Genomic DNA, 21,341 nt, shown 5'->3' with positions numbered 1-21,341 from the left:
AGAAGGACGATATGGCTTTTGTTTCAAAATCTTCCAGGAAAATGTTTGGTAGAACTGGGGATAAAGGGTTGCCCATTGCTAGGCCTTGATTTTGTTTGTAAATGGAGTCACTATATCTGAAGTAGCCAGATTGAATACAATGCTTTAGTAAAGCAAATATCTTTTTAGACAATTTGTCCTTAAGTAATGTTAATACCTTCTCAGTAGGGATGTTAGTAAATAATGAGATAATGTCAAAACTTGCTATGATATCATTTTCACTGATTGAAATATTTTTGATATGAGAAACGAAGTCTGTGGTGTTTTTGATGAACGATGAAGATTTATTGGAGAAACACTTGAGGTATTCTGCAAGATGTTTCGAAAGCTTATAAGTAGGACCATCAATTCCTTCCACAATTAAGTGAAGAGGGGTGTTTTCTTTGTATATCTTCAGAACTCCATAAATGCATGGAATAAGAGGGTGAAGAGAACGTAAAGAAAGGCGTATATTGTGAGGAAGTTCAAATGTAGTCTTTAACAGATTGTTTGTGCGGTTTTGTAGTTCCCTTGTTGGATCATCCTGAAGAATTGAATATGTAATGTTGTCTTCAAGCAATTGAAGTATTTTATTGTGATAATCTTCAGAATTGAGGACGACTGTGGCATTGCCTTTATCAGCAGGTAAAATAATGATGTTTTTGTTCTTTTTAAGATTCTTCAAGGCCTGTCTTCCTGCAGGAGAAAGATTATCTCTTGGATGTTTAGCATTATTGATAATGAAGATGGATTCAATATGGAGAAGTTTTGCCAAATGATTAGGAATAAGTGAACTGGCTTTTTCTATTTTAGTAAGTAGAGATCCTTTTGGAATAAACTTAGGTGAGGGAATGAAATTTAGACCTTTGCTTAGAATATCTTTTTCAGCAACTGTTAAAACATGTGACGAATTGTTTACTACAACTTTGTCAGGATTAATATAGGCTTTGGTAGGAAAAGATGTGTTTTGTACTCTCTTAAGAGTATCAAACTCCTTGATAAGATTAAGCTTATTCTTATTTGTATCTGTGTAGCTTACGCTTCACTGTTAAAGATAAAACATGAAAATTATCATTATTCATAACCTCTACAAGTTTTTGAGTTAGAGACCTTTTTACGTTGAACAAATGGGCAAGACAACGTTTTGTATCTGAGATTCTTTCACTGAGAAGATCTTTGCTTTACGATAAATTCTTTTAGCACATTCTGTTGTAATTGTTTCTTGAAGCGAAATGAAATTAGGAAAAACTTGATTGAATTTACAATGTTTTAGGAAAACCAACCTATTGATTCTCAGTCCTATTTTCTTCAATGTTTTTTTTTATAACTTCTTTTGATGTCAGTAAGAGATGCCTTGTCATTTAGGCTATAGATGTATTCTTGATTGTAATGATACATTTTAGAGAATAAATTTTAAATGACTTTAAACAGAGATAAAATATTAAATTTTAATGATACAACTAGTTTCAGCCTTTCACAGCCTTCTTCAGGTATCCACTAAAGGCAGAACACAGTAATAAAAATTGAAGTTACAAAAAAACTGAGAATTACAGGCAAAAAATGCAATACATAATTGACACAAAAACGTTGTATTTTTCAAGTCGTTCTATCTAAACGTGCTATTGTTTGTTGTATTCTGGTATTTTTGATTATTGATGCTCACTAGTACTGATTAATTTGCAGTTAGAAGTTCATTGTACTGTCAGTGGGACTTAAATTTATAACTTCTAAAAAAAAAAAAAATAGAACGAACAATTAAATTTGCAAAAGTTAATTTACACAATCTAAATGATTGTGTAAATTAACATTCAATGTAAATTGGCATTCAACAGGAATGTTGGGTACTGATGATATCCACATGACAAGCTTGTTCTTTGAAAAAATATGGATAAAACATAGTGTCAGAATAATGTTGTATACATACATGCAGAAAATCGCAACTAATTTTAAACTAAGCAAAAGAATCATCATTACTAGAACAAAGCTATGCCATTTATAACCAAAGGCTATGGAAATCTAGATATCTCCCTATATGTGTGTGTGTGCGCCATATAAAAGCAACAGGCAACTGTTAACAGTGATAAACAATGAATTGTGCTCAATACTATTTTATTTATTTTTTTTTTTTTTTAAATAGCTTAAGAATTCTGAATGATCTCAGTCTATTTCAATATTTTTCTATGTTTTTTTTTTTTTTTCATTTCATACAATTGCTTTTTTAACTATTCTGAATGAGAATGACAGGGCAATCAATATCTTGTTTCATTCAGGGGCTCGCCACTATCCAGTTAATAAATACACTTGTGATACTACAAACTAAATTGCAAATATATAATAAAATAATAAAAATGAAAAGCAATATGTTTGAACTTATATTTAAACAAGACACCAAGATCAACGGGGTTCCCAGGATTCTATTAAGAAATATCTGAACATGAACTAGATGAACACTCCTCTTTGTGGAAAAGAGAAACCTCAACTACACATCTCAAAAACATGGAAGAATGTGTTAAAGGCTTTTAATACAATTTCCATCCTTTGAGGCATACATCCACCGTTTGTGACGAGCCAAGTATTTTGGACTATTCTTCCTTCGACATGATTACCAGTCCATGTATCACTGTTGGATGCACTACTCTGAACTGTGCTTGACATTCCAGATCTTTTTCTCAAACCATATTGCAATAGCATTTCATAGTGTGCTTGATTAGCACACAATACTACATCCTCTTGCAACAACAGGTTGTTTCTAGCAGTATACAAGACTGTTCTTGACTGGATGTTTTTGTTGAACCTATACACCAGATACTATTGTGCACAGATTATGGAAACTGCCACCCATACATACTTGTAGTGGCAAGAGTTATCACATTACACTCAGTCACTTAGGTCACTGTTAGCTTATACTGCTATGAATTGTATATACCCAATCTCCAAGGATGATTCCACAAGTAATTCATGTAGAAAGGCTTATACGCTGGTTAAACATGATAATTAATACTTAAAGAATTGACAGTGTACACTAGAAATATATATTAAATCAACTTTAATATATATTTCCAATATTTTGGCAACATCACGTTGCCATCTTCATGGAAACTTAAGATAAAGGCACGTGCATGCAAGCACTACATAACAGCAAATGAGAAACGAAGTGAGGAAGCTACTGTTTTCCTCAAGTCCTGATGGTGCCCCCTGGCAGGCTATATTAGGTGTTCTTGGCCTTTGGGGCAGTATCGTGCATCCAAATTTGTTGAGGTTTGGCATGTTCCTAAGGGCTGAGGCTGATTCCATGAATAGTCTTTCATATTTGAACTTGCTGCGGTGTATTACTGTGGCTTTCTTCCACCTTATTCTGTGGCGAGTATCCAGAGCATGGTCTGCAAGCCCAGAGTGGCTGTACAGATTAGAACAGATTAGTTTAGCCCTGTTGAATAGTGTCTTAATAACTCCATATTGTTGTGAGGGGGAGGTGGATTGTTGGTGAATGTATCTGCCCGTATGCGTGGGTTTTCTAAAAACTGAGAAAACCAAGGTACCATCAGGTTGGCAGGTGACTAGTGTGTCTAGGAAGTGGAGGCTATTGTTTTCCTCTTTTTCCAGGGTGAACTTGATTCTAAGGTGTTGTTTAAATGTGTTAGGAAGGAGAGGAGTGTATCCAGGCCATGTGGCCAAATAGCAAACACATCATCAACGTAGCGAAGCCATATGGTAGGTTTTTGTGGGGCAGAATTTAAGGCTTTCTCTTCAAGTCTCCATAAAGAAGTTGACCAAGGGTGAACCCATGGCTGTCCCCTCTATCTGTTTGTAGAATTTTTAGCTAAATATATAGCGAAAACACTCTCGCACTATACTGGTAACACACCACCACACACAAAAGACTCAGCTCACTTCAAAGCCAGTATAGAAAACCTTACACTCCAACATAATGACATAATGGTCAGTTTTGATGTCTCCTCCTTATTCACAAATATCCCCCTCAAAGAAACCTTAGAGCTAATCCAAGCTAAATTTCCTCCCGATATATCAGCCCTATTTCAGTTCACAATGAGCTCAGGCTATTTTGTTTAGCAGGAAAAATTCTACAAACAGATAGATGGACAGCCATGGGTTCACCACTTTCCCCACTCTCGGCCAACTTCTTTATGGAGACTTTTGAAGAGAAAGCCTTAAACTCTGCCCCCACAAAAACCTACCATATGGTTTCGCTACGTTGATGATGTGTTCGCTATTTGGCCACATGGCCTGGATACACTCCTCTTCCTCCTAACACACACTTAAACAACCAACACCCTAGAATCAAGTTCACCCTGGAAAAAGAGGAAAACAATAGCCTCCACTTCCTAGACACACTAGTCACCTGCCAACCTGATGGTACCGTGGTTTTCTCAGTTTTTAGAAAACCCACCCATAGAGGCAGATACATTCACCAACAATTCCCCACGTCACACTCACAACAATATGGAGTTATTAAGCCACTATTCAACAGGGCTAAACTAATCTGTTGAAATGACCAAGCCCTAACCACTGAACTAAATCACATCCTTAACACTTTCTCAGTCAATGGCTACCCCCCCCCCCCTTAACTTGCACCCCTTCACAAAAAAGATTACTCTAAATCCATCACCGTTCCCTACATATATAGGCACCTTGGAAAAAATCAACAAGATCCTAATAAAAATGATTTGACCACTTGTTACAGACCATATAGAAAATTGGCATCCCTTATCTGCTCCACTAAAGACCAACCACTTCCACTAAACCTGGTGTATATCAGGTCCCTTGCAGCTGTAAATTATCCTACTTTGTCCAAACAGGCAGGACAGCAAATATCAGAATCTCAGAACACAAGGACTACATCCAATTTCACCAGTACAGCCACTCTGGGCTTGCAGACCATGCTCTGGATACTCGCCACAGAATAAGGTGGAAGAAAGCCACAGTAATACACCGCAACAAGTTCAAATATGAAAGACTATTCATGGAATCAGCCTCAGCCCTTAGGAACATGCCAAACCTCAACAAATTTGGATGCACGAGACTGCCCCAAATTTGGGAAACATACATCAGAAGAACTTCAGCCCAAAGGCCAAGAACACCTAATATAGCCCGCCAGGGGGCACCATCAGGATTTAAGGAAAACGGTAGCTTCCTCACTTCGGTTCTCGTTTGCTGTTATGTAGCACTTGCGTGCACATGTCTTTATCTTAAGTTTCCATGAAGATGGCAAACGCGATGTTGCCGAAATATCGGAAAGTATATATTAAAGTTGATTTACCGTATATCATCGCGTATAATGCGAAAAATTTATGGTAAAAAAATACTACTTAAAGTTAGGGGTTCGCATTATATGCGGATCCTGAAAATAATAACATCTTATTAGACTTGCACACACAATATATGCTACCTAATGCCAATGAAACCAAATCTATTTGACCCACTCGCATTCGGCAACCGAGCACGCATCGTATCTGTGCATAAAGCTACTTACATTACTGGCTTTATGCGCAGATACAATGCGCACTCTGTCGCCGAATGATAGAGCAGTGAGATAGATAGAGCACAGAGTTAGGGATATCGGTTTAACCACAGTTCATTTTAAATATTATTCATTAAACAAACCTAGCCTGAAAATGAGCCAACAGAAATGTAAACATTCATTTTTTGAAGCAGGATTTAAATTGAGTATCATGCAGTTTGCAGAAGAACATAATAACAGTGTTGGTATGAGAGAATTTGGTGTAGCAGAGAGTAATATTTGACTTTGGCGTAAGCAAAAAGACAGTCTTGAAAAAATCCCCAAAACGAAACGTGCCCATCGTGGAGATCTAGCATCCTTTCCAGAACTCGAAGAAGAGCTAAATGAATGGATTTTGAACCAATGACAAGATGGCACTATAGTAACAAGACATGCCATTCGTTTTCGAGCTCTACAACTCAAGAATGGTAAATTCAAGGACACACCAGGTATTTCATCTTTTCTTGCTTTGCTTGGGTAGTGCAACAGATTTATGGAACGCAAAGCATTAACATTACAACACCGAACAAAAATTGCATATGAAATTTCCACCAGGTGTAATTGTTCGCACCAATCAGAAAGGTTGGATGGATGAAGAGGGTGTACAATTGTGGCCGGATCAAGTATGGAACATATGTCCAGGTAGCTTGTTATGTCAACAAAGCATGCTAGTCTGGGATATGTTCCGGGCGCATTTAACAGAGGCAAGCAAAGAGAAAGCACATGAGCTATGTACAGACCTAGCAGTCATACCAGGTGGTCTAACTTCCGTTTTGCAGCCGCTTGATATCAGCTTGAATAAGCCATTTAAAGATCACTTACGTAAAAAATGGAGAGAATGGATGTCATCTGGTTTGGTGAAGATGACAAAGGGTGAGAATTTTCAGAAGCCTGAGATCACCCTAGTCCAGCTGGGTTAAAGAAGCATGGGATTTGATACCATCTGAAATGATTCAACGCTCATTTCTTAAATGTGGAATAAGTAATTCAATGGATGGATCCGAAGATCACATCATATACGAAAGTGAGGATGACGCACAACAAAATGGAGAGCATGAAGACGATGACAATTGCTACACTGATGATGCAATCCCTACAGATGAATTTATAAATGAAATGTTTGATGACTCAAAAAAGATGAAGATTTTAAAGGATTTTGACATTTTGTTTTAAAATAAATATTTCTTTCGTTAATTCGTATTGTATTATTTATAATGTTATGGAACAAGATTAACAGATCGCATTATACGTGGACATGGCATTTTAGGGCTAGTTTTCAAAAAAAATTTCTAGTTCACATTATAAGTGGATTGCATTATACGTGATAATATACGGTAATTTATATTTCTAGTGTACGCTGTCAATTCCTTAAGTATTAATTAGCAATCTCCTAGTCAGTGAGAGGATGAATTTATCCACTAAAAATAAAGGAAATTCTAAAGTATAATTTATATTTTGAAGGCCGAATACAAATTGTTTTGTAGTGCATTTAATTAAGTAAATATAATTAAATAAATAAATTGTAATTATATTTACTGAATATATAGTTTTATTTAGTTTCATTAAAAAAAAAAAAAATTTTGTTTGGTCTTGAGTCAAACAACTTTTCCTACATTCTAAAATGAATAGAGTTAAAAGTCATTGCACCAACCAATTGGATCGAACTTTTGTGTATTTACTTAACACTCAGTGTTAAATCTTTTAAAGAGATAAACAAATGGACACAGTCTCTTTACAGATAAATTTAACAAATGTTTGTAAAATTGGAGGCAAATGGTTTTCACATCTGTGAAACTTAATGGGACATAAAGTGACTTGAAAAAAGTTACCTTTTGTCTCCACACAGTTTCTACAAATTATTCATCCTTATCCCACCCTAATATTCTAAACTTTATTCTTTCATTTATAAGATTTATTTAAAAAAAAAAAAGCATGACTTTCCTTTCATTGCAAACACACTTTTCTGACTGAGTGGGTAGAAAAGAGACCAGAATTTTAGCCTCATCTTCAGGCAAGGCTACATCACTTGGTTTCAGACAAAGCCAGTCAGGCTTCTTCCTCAAATAAAACAGTCCTAGAACATCTGCCACTTTAGCTGGCCAGCATGTGGCAAATTATAATTACCGTATTTTTCGATAGATAACGCGCACCCCCCAACATTTTCATCACTTCTTTTGCTGTATAGATAATGTGCATGTGGCAACTACCGGTAGAGTTAGGAAGTACAGACAGAGGAGTTCTTTAAATGCACGTGTGTGCAAAAGAGAAAAATGGTATTTTTCAATCTTGCAGTAAATACACAATTCAAAGACAATTTACGGGCTAAGTGGGAAGCCTCAATGACGAATGGCATCCATGAATATAACAAAACAAGGCAGATGAAAAGAACGTCATATAAAGATATAAAATATAAAATACAAATAAAAAAAATAACAATGGTGCAGTCGACGAGATGATTGGTTATGACAAAACTATTTTAGAATCCAAAGGGCAAATCTTGACTCAAATAAAAAAAAAATGGCTACAGAAAATAGTAATATTAGTAGTAAAGTTCCTTCAGTTAATGATGAAGAAATTTTTAGGTTAATAAATCCAACCTTAGTAATACCTTCTTTCTCAGGTGATAGTAGTGAAAGCATAGAAACATTTTTTAGGTATGCAGAAAAAATTAAAGATTTAGGAAATTGGTCAGATTTTCACTTGTTAAATATACTTCGTAATAAATTGTTGGGAAAAGCAAAAACATTCTTAAACACATCTCCTTTACTAAGAGATACTGACAATTATGCAACCTTTAAAAGTTTGCTAATATCAGAATTTTCAAATGTAAGAGAATTAGGGCCTAACATTTGGAAGATTCAACAGTGTATCCAAGGTAATAAGGAATCTGTTTCTGAATATTATCATAGATTGTGGAGCATTGCTCATGGATTTAATATTTCATCTGAAGAGAAATTCTCTTTAGAATGGTTGCTCTTTAATCAATTTAGGCTTGGCCTTAAGGATAATTTAAAAGAAACAGCATATAAGAAAAAAGTTAGAAATCTTGAACAATGTTTTGAGCTTGTTAAAGAAAAGGAAGAAAGATTAAGAGATATTTTTCATTCCTCAAGCAATAAGCAAGTAAATTCTTTTCAGTATAATCAAACTCATTCTCCTAGCATTGTGGGTACAGATAAAATGAGAGAAGAAAAGCTTCAAAAAAGTAAAGTTGCAAATAAAAGGAAAAAGTCTAAGGAAAGTTCTGTGAATTTTACTAAAGATATTCCAGAATCTGATTCCAGGGTAAAATTACATAATTTGGAAAAATATGAGGAACTGAAAACATTTATGAGTGAAGAAACAGAAAGACAACAGAGACCCATAGTACAAGGACAGGAACTTCTGTTTAAGATGATGTCGGATTTAACATTATCCAAAAATCTTACAGATAATCAATCCTTTTCTTGTAAATCTGATGGCATTAACAGGAATAAGGCATCTCATAGAAGATACATTCCAAAATGTTTTAGATGTAATAAACAGGGTCATTTTGCTAAAGATTGTTATGTTAGAGATAGATCTTGTTTTCAAAATAAGAAATCAGAGAATAAAAGTAAATCTGGAATTAATTATTATTCCAATATCATGCTGGCAAGGACAGAAATGTCAAACTATTCACTAAACATGGGTAAAGCCAAAGACAGCTATAACCATAAAAGAAAGTTTGATGTAGCATTAGCTCCTTATGCTCATGAAAGTAATCCTTTGACAGTTTTACAAGGATTTATTGAAGATGTACCTTGTGAAATCTTACTTGACACAGATGCACATATTTCACTCGTTTGTTATAGCTTATTTAACAAAATTAAATCTCTAATTCCAAATGATATTTCAGTTTTAAGCAATCCAATTAAATTAAAAGGAATATTTGAATCTGAAATTTCAGCTTATAAGCAAATTAATGTCTTTATTTCAATTCCTTGTTTTCCATTGAAAGTTTCTCATCTATTAATTGTTCTTCCAGAATCTTCAAATCCAAATGTACAAATAATATTTGGAATTGATTTTCTGAAACGTCATGGGTTTGTGTGTAATTTTGTTGATAATACAGTATCATTGTGTGGAATAGAATGCTGTTTGGACAGGAAATCAGGTGACAGTGGAAAATTACAGCAGTCTTCTGAAGTTTTTCTAGATACTAATGATAATGATCAAGTATTTAATATTGAAACTCTAAAGAATAAGGATCCTAGTTCACAAATTTGGGAAAAGGATAAGATTGTCTAAGCTCAGAAGGATGATCCCATACTAAAAACTATTTATGAAGCAGTATTGAAAGGTGAGACTCAGCTAGATACATTTTTGAATCTGGAAAACTTGCATTTAGATAAAGATGGGTTACTCTTATCTAGACAAATGGAAGATGGAAAGTTGAAGGTGAAAATATTGGCACCAACTGAAATGATTCCTTGGATTATGTATACTTTCCATGATTCTGACTTAGCAGGACACCAAGGGTTTTCTAGAACTTTGGAAAGAATAAAGGATCGTTACATCTGGAAAGGTATGAAGAGTGATATACTCATGTATGTCAAGTCATGCCATAAGTGCCAAATAAGATCCCCTTTTAGAGGAAAAGCTCCTTTACAACCATTTCCAATTCCAACTAGACCATTTCAAGCTGTTGCTATTGATGTAGTAGGTCCACTACCAATTACTAAAAAAGGAAATAGGTATATTCTAGTAATCATAGACATGCTAACTAGATTTCCTGAAGCAGTATCAATGAAAGACCAATCTGCAAAAACTATTGCAAGAAAGTTTTTGAATATGATAGTTTGTAGATATGGAACTCCTCAGACCTTACTTTCAGATCAAGGAGCAAATTTCACATCTGAACTATTGTTACAGTTATGTAAATTACTTAATGTTAAGAAGATTTTTACAACACCTTATCATCCGCAGTGTAATGGTATTGATTCTCGTAGATAGGCTTATACGTTGGTTATGCATTTCTAAATAACTTAGGGAATTAAAACAACGTAGATCCGAATATAAATTAAATAATACTTTAATAGATATTTCCGATATTTCGGCAATGTCTCATTGCCATTTTCTAAAGGAACTTTGGTATGTGTGAAAGACTGAATAGAAACATAAAGCAAATACTTTCAAATTTGGCAAACACTAAAACGAATGATTGGGATACACATATTTCTCAAACATTATTTGCATGTAGATCTGCTTTTCATTCTGCTATCAAGGAAAAACCATCTTTTGCTTTATATGGTTTTGATCCAATTTTTCCTAATGAACTTGTTTCAGTTATTCCTAATACAGGATACAGTGACATAAATGAATATTTAGAATTAGTAGTAGATAAGTTTTCCACTACTCATAGACTAGTAGGTGAAATAAGTAAATTAAGTGCTCAGAAAACTAGACAGTATATAAATCGTTTTAGAAAGTATAAGTCATTTGTACCAGGTGATTTAGTATTGTTAGATGATAAATCTAGTATTAAAAGAGTTGGGAAATTAGGAAGGAAAGCCTTAGGTCCATTTAGAATTTTAGACAATTTTTCTCCTGTGAATTTTAGGATTCAAGATGTCAATAATCCTAGTAAAATTTTAAATGTACATTCTAATAGATTAAAAAGGTACTTTTTGGGAAATAAAAATTTAGTTACTTTAGGTGACAATATGAATAAAATATTGAAGGATGAATGTAGTTTTCCTAATACTAATTGTGAATCTTATTCAAGATTAAATGATAGGAAAGGGAATAGATTTAATACTCATAATTCAAATATGCAGCGAAAGAAAAAATTAAATTTTGGTAAAATGAACCATAATGCAAGAAAATTTAGAATTCCCAAGACACATGTTTCAGATGATGTACAATGTAGGAATGATGATAATCAAATTAACTCTAACATTGATGAAAGTATAGCAGAATTTCATAGGTTGATAAATATAGGATTAAATAAGAAAAGGGAAGTTAAAGATACCTCAAATTTAGTTAGTAAGGATAAGGAATCCCAGAAACTTGTAGAATCTCAAAAACCTGTAGAAATTGATTCTGATAGTGAAGATTCTGTAGATTTAGGACATAATTCAAGTAGTTTAAATGAAATATTTGAAAGGTATAAAAATGAAATTTGTAAGTATACTAATTTGGAAGAAGAAAATTCAGAATTATCTCTAGCATCAGATGATTCTGAAACTAGTGATTCAGAAGGTATACATAATGATCAGCAAGAATCACGTTATATTTTAAGATCTAGAAATAAACATTAAAAGTCTGTTTAGTTATAGGTTAAATAAAAAAAAAAATTAAAAAAAAAAAAAAATTTTTTTCACAGAAAAATGAAACTGATGTAAAAATAAGTCATATTAAAAATTCTGAATATTTTTACGTATTAATTATGCTTGTTAGTTTTGTTTTCATACACGCAGTGTCTGCACTTGTGATGTGCTCGTTATGAAAATGTTATATTAGAAGTAACATGTAAAGAAGTAAAAAAAAATTGATATACTTACTAAACTGAATATTTGTGTTACTTATAAGAAAGTTTGTTGTGGCTTAAAAATGTTGAATTTTGTGTTTTGTGAAAGACTTTCTCTTAGCGCTAATGGATACAGTGAGTCAGCCATTTTTATTGCAGTGCGTAGTTTCTGACTTTTGTGGAGTGCGCATGCTCCCGGAGAGGATTTGATGTGTGATTGACAGCTGACAAGGAAAGCATTCGGAAGTTTTTAGAACACTGGCCGGTAAATATTCAAGTTGGAAGGAACTTGATTTTTTTTTGTGTGTGGCAGTCGGAAGAAATTTTATAGTGTATTCCGAAAAAGGAATAGTGGAAATAATAGGTCAAGGAGGAATAAGTAATGAATAAAAGGAAATCTTGAAACTGTAAGTTTTTAAAGTGGAAAAAGTTAAGACTGTCATTTAATATTGTGAATGAAAGGAGAACTTGTAGCTTGTATTCTAAAGTGAATGTTTTTCTTAGAGAAAATATTGATAAGGAAGTTCTATAAGTATTAAGGATGCCTGAAAGTGAATGTTTAGAAAATACATTGATTAAGAAGATTTTTAGGTATTAAGGATGCCTGATCTGATGAGTATTGCTACTAAAAGGAACAAGATTTAGTCAAGAAGACTTTTATGTGTTATATTGATTGATGAAAAGGATCCTGAAAATGAAGTACAGAGCTGTACAACTTCTGGAAAAGAGCCTTAACAGAAAGAGAAAAAGACTATGAACATTTTTTTTTGTGATTGTGAAGGAAAAAGTGTTTAGTCTTAAGAGTAAGTTTATATTTTTTAATAAGGTCTTGGATCCATATAATCTGTAGTTATAGTTATGTATTATTGCTAGAAGTGTATATATATATTGTTTTAGTTTTATTAAATGTGTTTATTTTGTACTTGGTATTGAGTCGATGATTAGTTGGATTCTGAAAGAGATAGTTAAAGTCATTGCACCAATCGGAGTGAACTTTTGTGCAATACAATAACATATAGGGTCACTCGGAGTCAAAATAAAAATAATTGTTAGTAAAAGAATTTTATATAATAAATCACCTCATAAGTATATAGTATAATTATTAACAAAGGCACAGCCGGTAGACAAAATAGTTAATATAATATATATATAAAAAAAGGAGGGAATATAAAGAATATATATATAAAAAATAACAGTTGCATGGATTGTAGAAAGTTGTAAGTTAAAACTGTGTTAGAAATGGTTTCATTAAAGCACAAGAGAATGCAGTGGTGTCTGGTGACAATGATTATGAAGCTGAAGAAATACCAAACGAAATTTTTAATGCAATTGAAATATTCTTTCAATATTGAGTCTGATGAAGAATGTTTTGGATTAGAATAGTGTAACATTCAATAAATATTAAGTAATAGTTATTACATTTGATTTACCTCTCATACCTTTCAAATGTATACTGCACATGTTCATTTTTAATGAATTTAGACTTTTTTTTATATAGATAACACATGCACTATCTATACGGTAACATACCAATTTCCAAATTGGGGGTAGGGGTACTTTAGGGTCAAAACTAGATAAGTGAGAGGAAACCATGCAGCCTTTTAAAGAATACAGAGACCCGACTAGGACTTCTGATCTAATATCCCACCCTCACCTTCTAGTGCACGCAATTAGTAAGCATCTACCTGGATACTGAACAAATGATGAGCTGGCAATTTCTTATTGGCTAAACCAAAATCCAAAATGATGATACAACATGATAGAATTTCATGCCAGCTGTGGCACCACCTGGTTAAACAAAGCCCTTATTGCTTTCGTCAGGGAATTAGGACAAACAGCAAAAAGCTAGTGGAACAAATTCCAACTCAACAGCGGAGTTCAAGATTGGCACTATCAACATAAGACATATCAATGGAAAAGAAATGGAACTAGAAGAAGAATTGGATAAGTAACGGAATTGGCATGATAGGTGTTACTGAAACAAGACAAAAACAGATGACATTTTTCTACACAACTACAAAATATTATATTCAAACAATAAGGTAAAAAAATGAGTAGCCATAGTATTCAACACTAAATGTGAGGATAATTTTCTTAAATGGCAAGCAGTATCAAGTAGAGTGATGTGGGCAAATACTGAAGTGGGGAAGTGGACAATGAAACTTATTTGTGCCTATGGTCCCCCCAGAATGTTCCGCTAAGGAAGAAGTCGAGGAATTTTTCGAGGCATTAGACAGGCAGATGACACAATGAAAAAGGAAAAGCTGGGTCTTGTTGTAGATTTAAATGCAGATTCGGAAGTGATTACCAGACATAGATATATTTTGGGAAGATTTGGAGAGAAGAGCAAAGCTAATAATAATGATAAGTGTCTGCTAGATTTCTGTTCAGGCATGGACTAATTATTACTAACAGCATGTTCCAACATGAAGTTATGCAAAAATTCACATGAAAAGAAGATGCAAGAAGTAAGAAAAGTCTCATTGACTATGTTATTCATTACTATATTTTTAAAGAAATTCAATATAGATTAATCATTAATTATAATAAATTTAATTAATATTTCCAGTATTTTGGAAAAATCAAATTGCCATCATCAGGAAACAGTACAATACGATATGCTCATGCAGACACTAACAATGGATAAATGAGGTTGATTGCGCTAAAGTCTAGATAATGCCCTTAGTGGGCTAAATTTGCAGTCTTGGCAGTTGGTCTTAAGTTCAGAGGATGAGTACTTCCTAAATTTGAGGCACTTTCATACTTATATTTGCTACAGTGCAGTCAAGTGGTGGTCTTCTGGTGTATCTTGTGATGTTCAAAGCATAGCCAGCAAGTCCTGAGTAGCTGTAGGTGGAACCTGATGTAGTTCTTGTGTTCTGCAATTCTGATATTGGCTGTCATCCTGCCATGGTAGATCTATGGGTTGTAGCCAGTCTTTGGTTTATAACAGAACACAAGCATAAACATGATTAGAAATTGGACATGATCACTATTCAGTTTTGAGCAAGATAAAATTGAATACCGTATTGAAAAGAAGTGTGCATAAGAAAGTTTAAAAAGAAATCAAAGTTGAGTAGCTTTCAGAGGTTAACTGTAGACTCAAATACACAAACATTATTTAGGAAAAAATAAAATAGTTTGAAAGCAAAAATCAAACTTAGGAGATTCAGTGGAAAATCTCGATGAAACCATTGATTCAACAAAAGAGGTTTGTAGTTAGGTTGTTTACAAGGATGGAAAAATCAGAACTCCATGGTGGACTCAGGATGTTAAAGAGACTTTCTTTTCCTTGAATGTCTCTTTAACATCCTGAGTCCAGCATGGAGTTCTGATTTTTCTATCCTTGTAGACAATATGGTATCGAAAGTTCCTGACAAGTACATCAACTTATGCTCTGGGAGAACATGGAGAAAAATATAAGAAAGCAAAACACTGCATAAAACTAGGTAAACTGACACAACGTAAGTTTCAGTGGTTTAGTAGTTCTGTGGAAAGTTTCAGTATTGAGACCATTTTATTATGTAGTTAAAGAATTTAACAAAAATAAGAAATTAAAACCCAACAAGTTTTGTAAGTCGTATGACTTACATCATCAGGGGTACTGATACCTAAAAGTTTCACACAACAAAAGTCTATTAACAATTAATTACACATATTAGATGTTTTTTATAACTTCGCCACTGTAACATATAATTGATAAACCAGAATACAAATGGCAAATTCTTTACTGTATGCATGTTGGAACATTGCTAGTTGTTGCTATTATGTTCTGTGGTATCACACATGTTATATCCTAAGTCCATGGCAGTTAAATTTTTGATGAAAGCAGACATACATGATGTAAAATTAAGCATCGATTTTTGTTGCACTGTGTAGTGATCCTAAGCATTTGCGAGGTTTCTTTAAATTTTCTTGTTAAACAGTTATGATCAATATACGATATTTTTGTTTCTTGCCAAAGTACTTGATGGACAGTAGTGGTTGTGTGGATCTCTCCCAATCTTCCTGTCTGGCCTACATAACAAGTGCCACAAGAACAATGAATCTCATAGCTAAACAGAAGTCACAGGAAGAGTTTGGTAAGAATATAGAAAATAAACATTGGGAAAGTAGAAAAATATTCTGGAAGCTATTGAAAAAGCTCAGAAATGGAGGAAAGAGTACTACTATAAAAGATAATAATAATAAAGATGATATGAAAAATGAAGATAAAAATGTATTCTAGATGTTTGGAGTAATTACTCTGAAAGATTGCTAAATGAAACAAGCAGTGATGATATGATGGTAGAAAACACCCAACAGGAATGAATACATACATATATACACAGGAATATTTGAAATATAAAAAAGTCACCAAAAACCTGAGATGTGGAAAGCAGCTGGAGTAGATGATACTTGACAAAAAATGCTGAAATATGGTGATATAAAAGTTTTACAGTTGGTGACATAGCTCTTGCTCACACACTTAACTTTCAGGGATGATCTCTTGTTCTCTCATATTGCCTTGAAAGATTTCTGTAATATCTACTTTATAAAACCCTTTTATAAACATACATTTCTATCATATCTCCTCTCTTTTTTAAAAAAGAAATAAAGTTGAATGTGAGTATTACAAAAGAATTTATCTACTGAGTGTTCTTGGTAACATTTATGCCAGTATACTTGAGAAAAGGTTATGGTCTGATGTCATATCGCCCCTTTTCCATTTATCAACTCAACTTTGTACTCCACAAACTTTCAAGGAGTACTCCGTAAACCAGTCACCATTTTGGTCAGTAGTCTCTGAATCCCTTCCATGCTTCCACATCACTAAGAAATCATGGTGTCCAAATCTGGGTACAAAAGTCTAAAGAATGTCATATCATAGTCTTACGAGGGTGGTCTGAAAAGTTCTCAGCCTCGACCATAGATGGCAACACTATCGACAAGATTTTTTTTTTCTCCTAAGCTGGTGCATCTGTCATAAGCATCCATGTGAAACTGCAAGTCATTCTATAAAGTAGTTTGTTTTATACAACTGCCTGAAGCAAAAGTGTTGCCTGTATCCCTTGAAATGGATAAATTTTGTATCGTGCGGTTATAAAATTCTTTGTAAAAGAAGGTTTAACGACAAAAGAAATTCATTCGAAGTTCATAAAAGTTTATGGGCACTCTTCTCCTTTGTTTTCGACAATTAACAAATGGGCTGCTGAGTTTAAACATGGCAGTACCAGCCTTGAAGATGATCTACATGAAGGACATCCAAAAAGTGTAACACCCAGAAATTATTGATCAAGTGCACATTATAGTATTTGATGACTAGCAAGTCAAAGTGCGTGAAATTGCTGAGACTATAGGCATTTCAAAAGAATGTGCAGTATATTTTGCATGAAGAATTGCACATGAAAAAGCTTTGCGCAAGATGGGTGCCATGCTTGCTCACAGCAGATCGAAAACGCACTTGCATGAAAATCTCTGAACAGTGCTTGAAGCATTTTAACAAGAATAAAACTGATTTTGTGTGTCGATTTATTACTATGGATGAGACTTGGATTCACCATTACACACTAGAATCCAAACAGCAGTCAATAAAAATTAAAGGATCTGCACTATGAATTGTTGGAACATCCACCCTTCCCCAGATTTGGCTCCCTCTGACTTCTATCTCTTTCTAAAACTAAAACACTTCCTCGCTGGTCAGCATTTTTCTTCAAATCAAGAGGTGATTGCAGCTGTGGAGGGGTATTTTGCAGATCTTAGTGAGAACCACTACAGGGAAGGGATAATGGTGCTGGAGCATCGCTGGAACAAATGTACTAGTCTTAAGGGAGATTATGTTGAAAAATAAAAATAATTTTGAAATTATATATTCGTTTTTTCATTGTTAGGCCGAGAACTTTTCAGAGACCACCCTCGTATAAAGCGGGATAATAATCTCCTTATCTCTGTTTTTCAATTCTGATCCATTAAGCCACCATCATCAAATAACTGATGTACCTTCAAGGTAAAAGCTAATTCCTTATTAACAATTTTACACCAAAATAGTCTGTCACTTGTCAGCACTCCAATAAGGTGAAATCATATTTGCCTTCCAGGGAACTTCTGAACACAAAATACAGAGGAAGACCAAAATTGTCTTCCTCTCTCTCTCTCTCTCTCTTTTTTTTAATAACTGCCACCTTAGCATCAAACACCTGTTTTTACTAACCTTTCCTCTCTTTAAGTGACCATACCACATTTGATTAGCTCTATTTACATCTTCTTGAATGCTGACAACACTGTTTTATTCCTAATATCTCCATGTGATTCTGCCACTGATGTCATCTCTTCATCCCTCTAATTCTTCTCATATCTGTAGTCTAGTCTTTGATCAAAGACTAGACTACAGATTTTTATTTCTATTTATAACTGTCAGATTCACAAGTTAAAATTGGTTTGAAGAGTGTCTTGAATTTTGCTAGTTTAGTATTTTGACTAATTTCTTTATTATCCCATATACATTTATTCATATGGCTCCCCATCATGCCAGCTTTGCTTATTCTGTTGTTTATTTCAATAATGCAATTTGCAATTTCACTAAAAATTATGCCTACACAGATAAAATATTTTACCCCCCCCCTTTTTTTTTTTACAGGATCACCACTGCAAATCCCATGTTCCTGCCTATTTTTCAGAGTTCTACTTTTTTTTATTACCGATTTTCATTCCAAATTTGTTACAGCACTTATCAAATTTAGTTAAAGAATCCTAGAAACTTACAGTGGCTTTGTTTATGAGTATATCTTCTGCATAAATTAAAGAGCTAATTTTCATATGATTTTAATAACAGGTTTAATGCCACTTTCTTTCATAATGTGATCCTACTTATGGTGCTATCTTCATTTCTGCTGAATTTAATTTTTTTTAGTAGCAGACTTTTCATTGTTTGTCACGGTTCCCCAAAAAAAACAGTGGGGGAGGGGGCCTCATTAAATGGCCAATGCTCCAGTCAGCATGACATTTCATTGTGTTGTACAAATATGTTTATTTCATTAAAACCAATGTCTTTATTCAATATTCAGTGGATACCTACTAATGGGGCACACTATGCATAAGTGAGGATTGGACATTAGGTCAGAAGCTTTGGTTCTCCATATTCCTCAAAGACTATTTGTGGAGGTCTCCTCCCAGTTATTTAGCTTTGACCCTTAAGTGAGGATAAAGATCCCTAGTCACATCAATTTCTTGTAGTGCACCCTCATCAACTTGCAATCTCTCTTCAGCTCTGCTTTGTTACAAAGTATATTATACTTGAAAAGAAATTAGAAAATATCAAACTTTGTCAAAGTAAATGGCATAATAAATAATATACTTAAGCCATCCCTAGTACAAAAAACACTAGAATCAAACTATATAATGTTTTGTCAAAAGCAATTTTACTATACAGAAGTGAAACATGGACCATAAAAAGGAAAGATAAAAAACGAATTAACAGCAGAAATGAAATTTCTCAGAAAAACAGCTAAATATACCAAGTGGGGCCATAAAACAAATGAAGAAATTTTACAATCCCTGAATATAAAACCAATTAATTACTACATGACAGTACAAACAAAAATGGATAGAACTTTTAAATCGAATGGATAACAGCAGACTACTGAAAATATTATACAGATATAAAATAAGTGGAAAAAGAAGAATTGGAAGACCAAGAAAGAGATGGCATGAGACTGGAACAGGCCATCTGGTCTAAAACCCGTGTTAGGAAGAAGAAAAGAAATTATCTGACAAGAGTAGTCATGAAGACTTCACAAGCAAACTGTTTGCTTATGCTTGTGTAAAGGATTAAAACAAGAATATAATTTATTGTCAATAATAAACTAGCAACCACCATTCTCTGAATGCACTGTCAGTCCATTCAAATAATCATTCTGCAAAGACCTCTACATCTTTATTAATATTGTCCTCCCCACTTTAACATTAGCAAATCACCTGGATATTCTTTATTACATAATTCCCAATGTTAATCTACAAACTGAACATCAGAAGCCTAAGTACAGAGTCCCCACTGTCGCTAGTCACTTGCTTTCTCTTTGGTTCAATTCCACCATAAACTGTGCTCTGATTCCTGTCTGCTACTTTATTTTAGAAAGTGAATAAATTAACTATGATAAGATTTCACATCTGTATTTTGAGGAGGTCATTCCCAAAATACTAATGTTTCTTTAAATGAAAAGCAGGCAAGATATTCCCACTAACATTAACACTTTTTAATTATTTATTTAGCTCTTAGTTAAATTTAGGCATGAAATTTCTTTTCATTGATATACATGTATATTTAATTTCCACTGAGCCATGAGAATGGTGCAGTTAGAAAACAACAAATGAATTTTATAATCTAGGAAGAGCATTTATGAACAAAGTAAATCCTCATCTTCAAATTTACAGAATAATAGACGTTAATTTGACACTTAAAAAATTAATAGATATTCTGTACCTGTTAGCTTCAGATAGCTTCTCCAATTTATATTTTTCTGCTTCAGCTGGTCTTCTAACAGTAGCTTCTAACTCTTTCTCTTTACGCATAATTTCTTGTTCCTGAACTTGAATTTCTTGTGTCCTTTCTATTACTTTGACCTGCATTTGTTCTTCCTTGATACGCTGGCGAGTTTTAGCAGCTTGAAGGTTATATGCTAGATCAGATTCTGCTTTCTAAAAAAAAAAGAAAAAAAGAGTATGATTCTGCATGTTACATAGCTTAATCAAAAAAAATTTAAAACTATTATTTTTCTTAACATGTTTTAAAGGAAATTAAGCAAATAAGTAATGAAAAAAAGGCTGGAACTTGAATATTTGTCTTATTAATGCTGCACTACTAAAAACACATGATATGCAAAGTAAGTATTAATTTCGATAAATATATAATTTGAAATAAGTTCATGCCATTGTCACCCTATATCGAACAGGTCTCCTAGTGGTGGAAGACCAATAATATCATCTTCACTTTTAATAAGGTTTATTATGAAGTCAAAGCCTTTTAAGGCTCTGTTTTTCACTGACCAAGATAAATATATATTTAAGGAGTAACTTACAAAAAGATTAACTTTCCGGTGAGTCACAGCAGCATACTGACTTTCTATCTGATCTAATAAGTTCATAACTGCTTTAAGACCAGTGAAGCCCTTAAATGGCTACACAGTTAAAATATATCAAAACATAAGCTTCATATCCACATTACTTCTACAGTACCAAAAGGTTACATTAATTTCAATAGACACTAAGTATACATGTAATTATTGAAGTATACACAGTCAAGGCCAGTCCGGTAGTTAATCAAAAGCACTTTTATTTATA

At 33.5% G+C, this 21,341-nt stretch overlaps 1 protein-coding gene across 1 annotated transcript in view; it reads right to left on the bottom strand.

Moving 5' to 3' along the window:
* Positions 1-21,341, bottom strand: part of LOC150103898 (flotillin-1-like) — a 217,181-nt gene that overhangs the window by 57,274 nt on the left and 138,566 nt on the right. The window contains exon 8 of the mRNA XM_090397170.1: positions 20,485-20,699. Coding sequence (XP_090253296.1) covers positions 20,485-20,699 — 215 coding nt within the window. The remainder of the gene's footprint in view (positions 1-20,484; positions 20,700-21,341) is intronic.

This window comes from Typopeltis vanoorti, chromosome 8, assembly GCF_054136105.1.
Source record: "Typopeltis vanoorti isolate ZY-2024b chromosome 8, IOZ_Tvanoo_1.0, whole genome shotgun sequence".
NCBI classification, from domain to species: Eukaryota; Metazoa; Arthropoda; class Arachnida; order Uropygi; family Thelyphonidae; genus Typopeltis; species Typopeltis vanoorti.
This window is presented reverse-complemented; position numbering and strand designations above follow the sequence as displayed.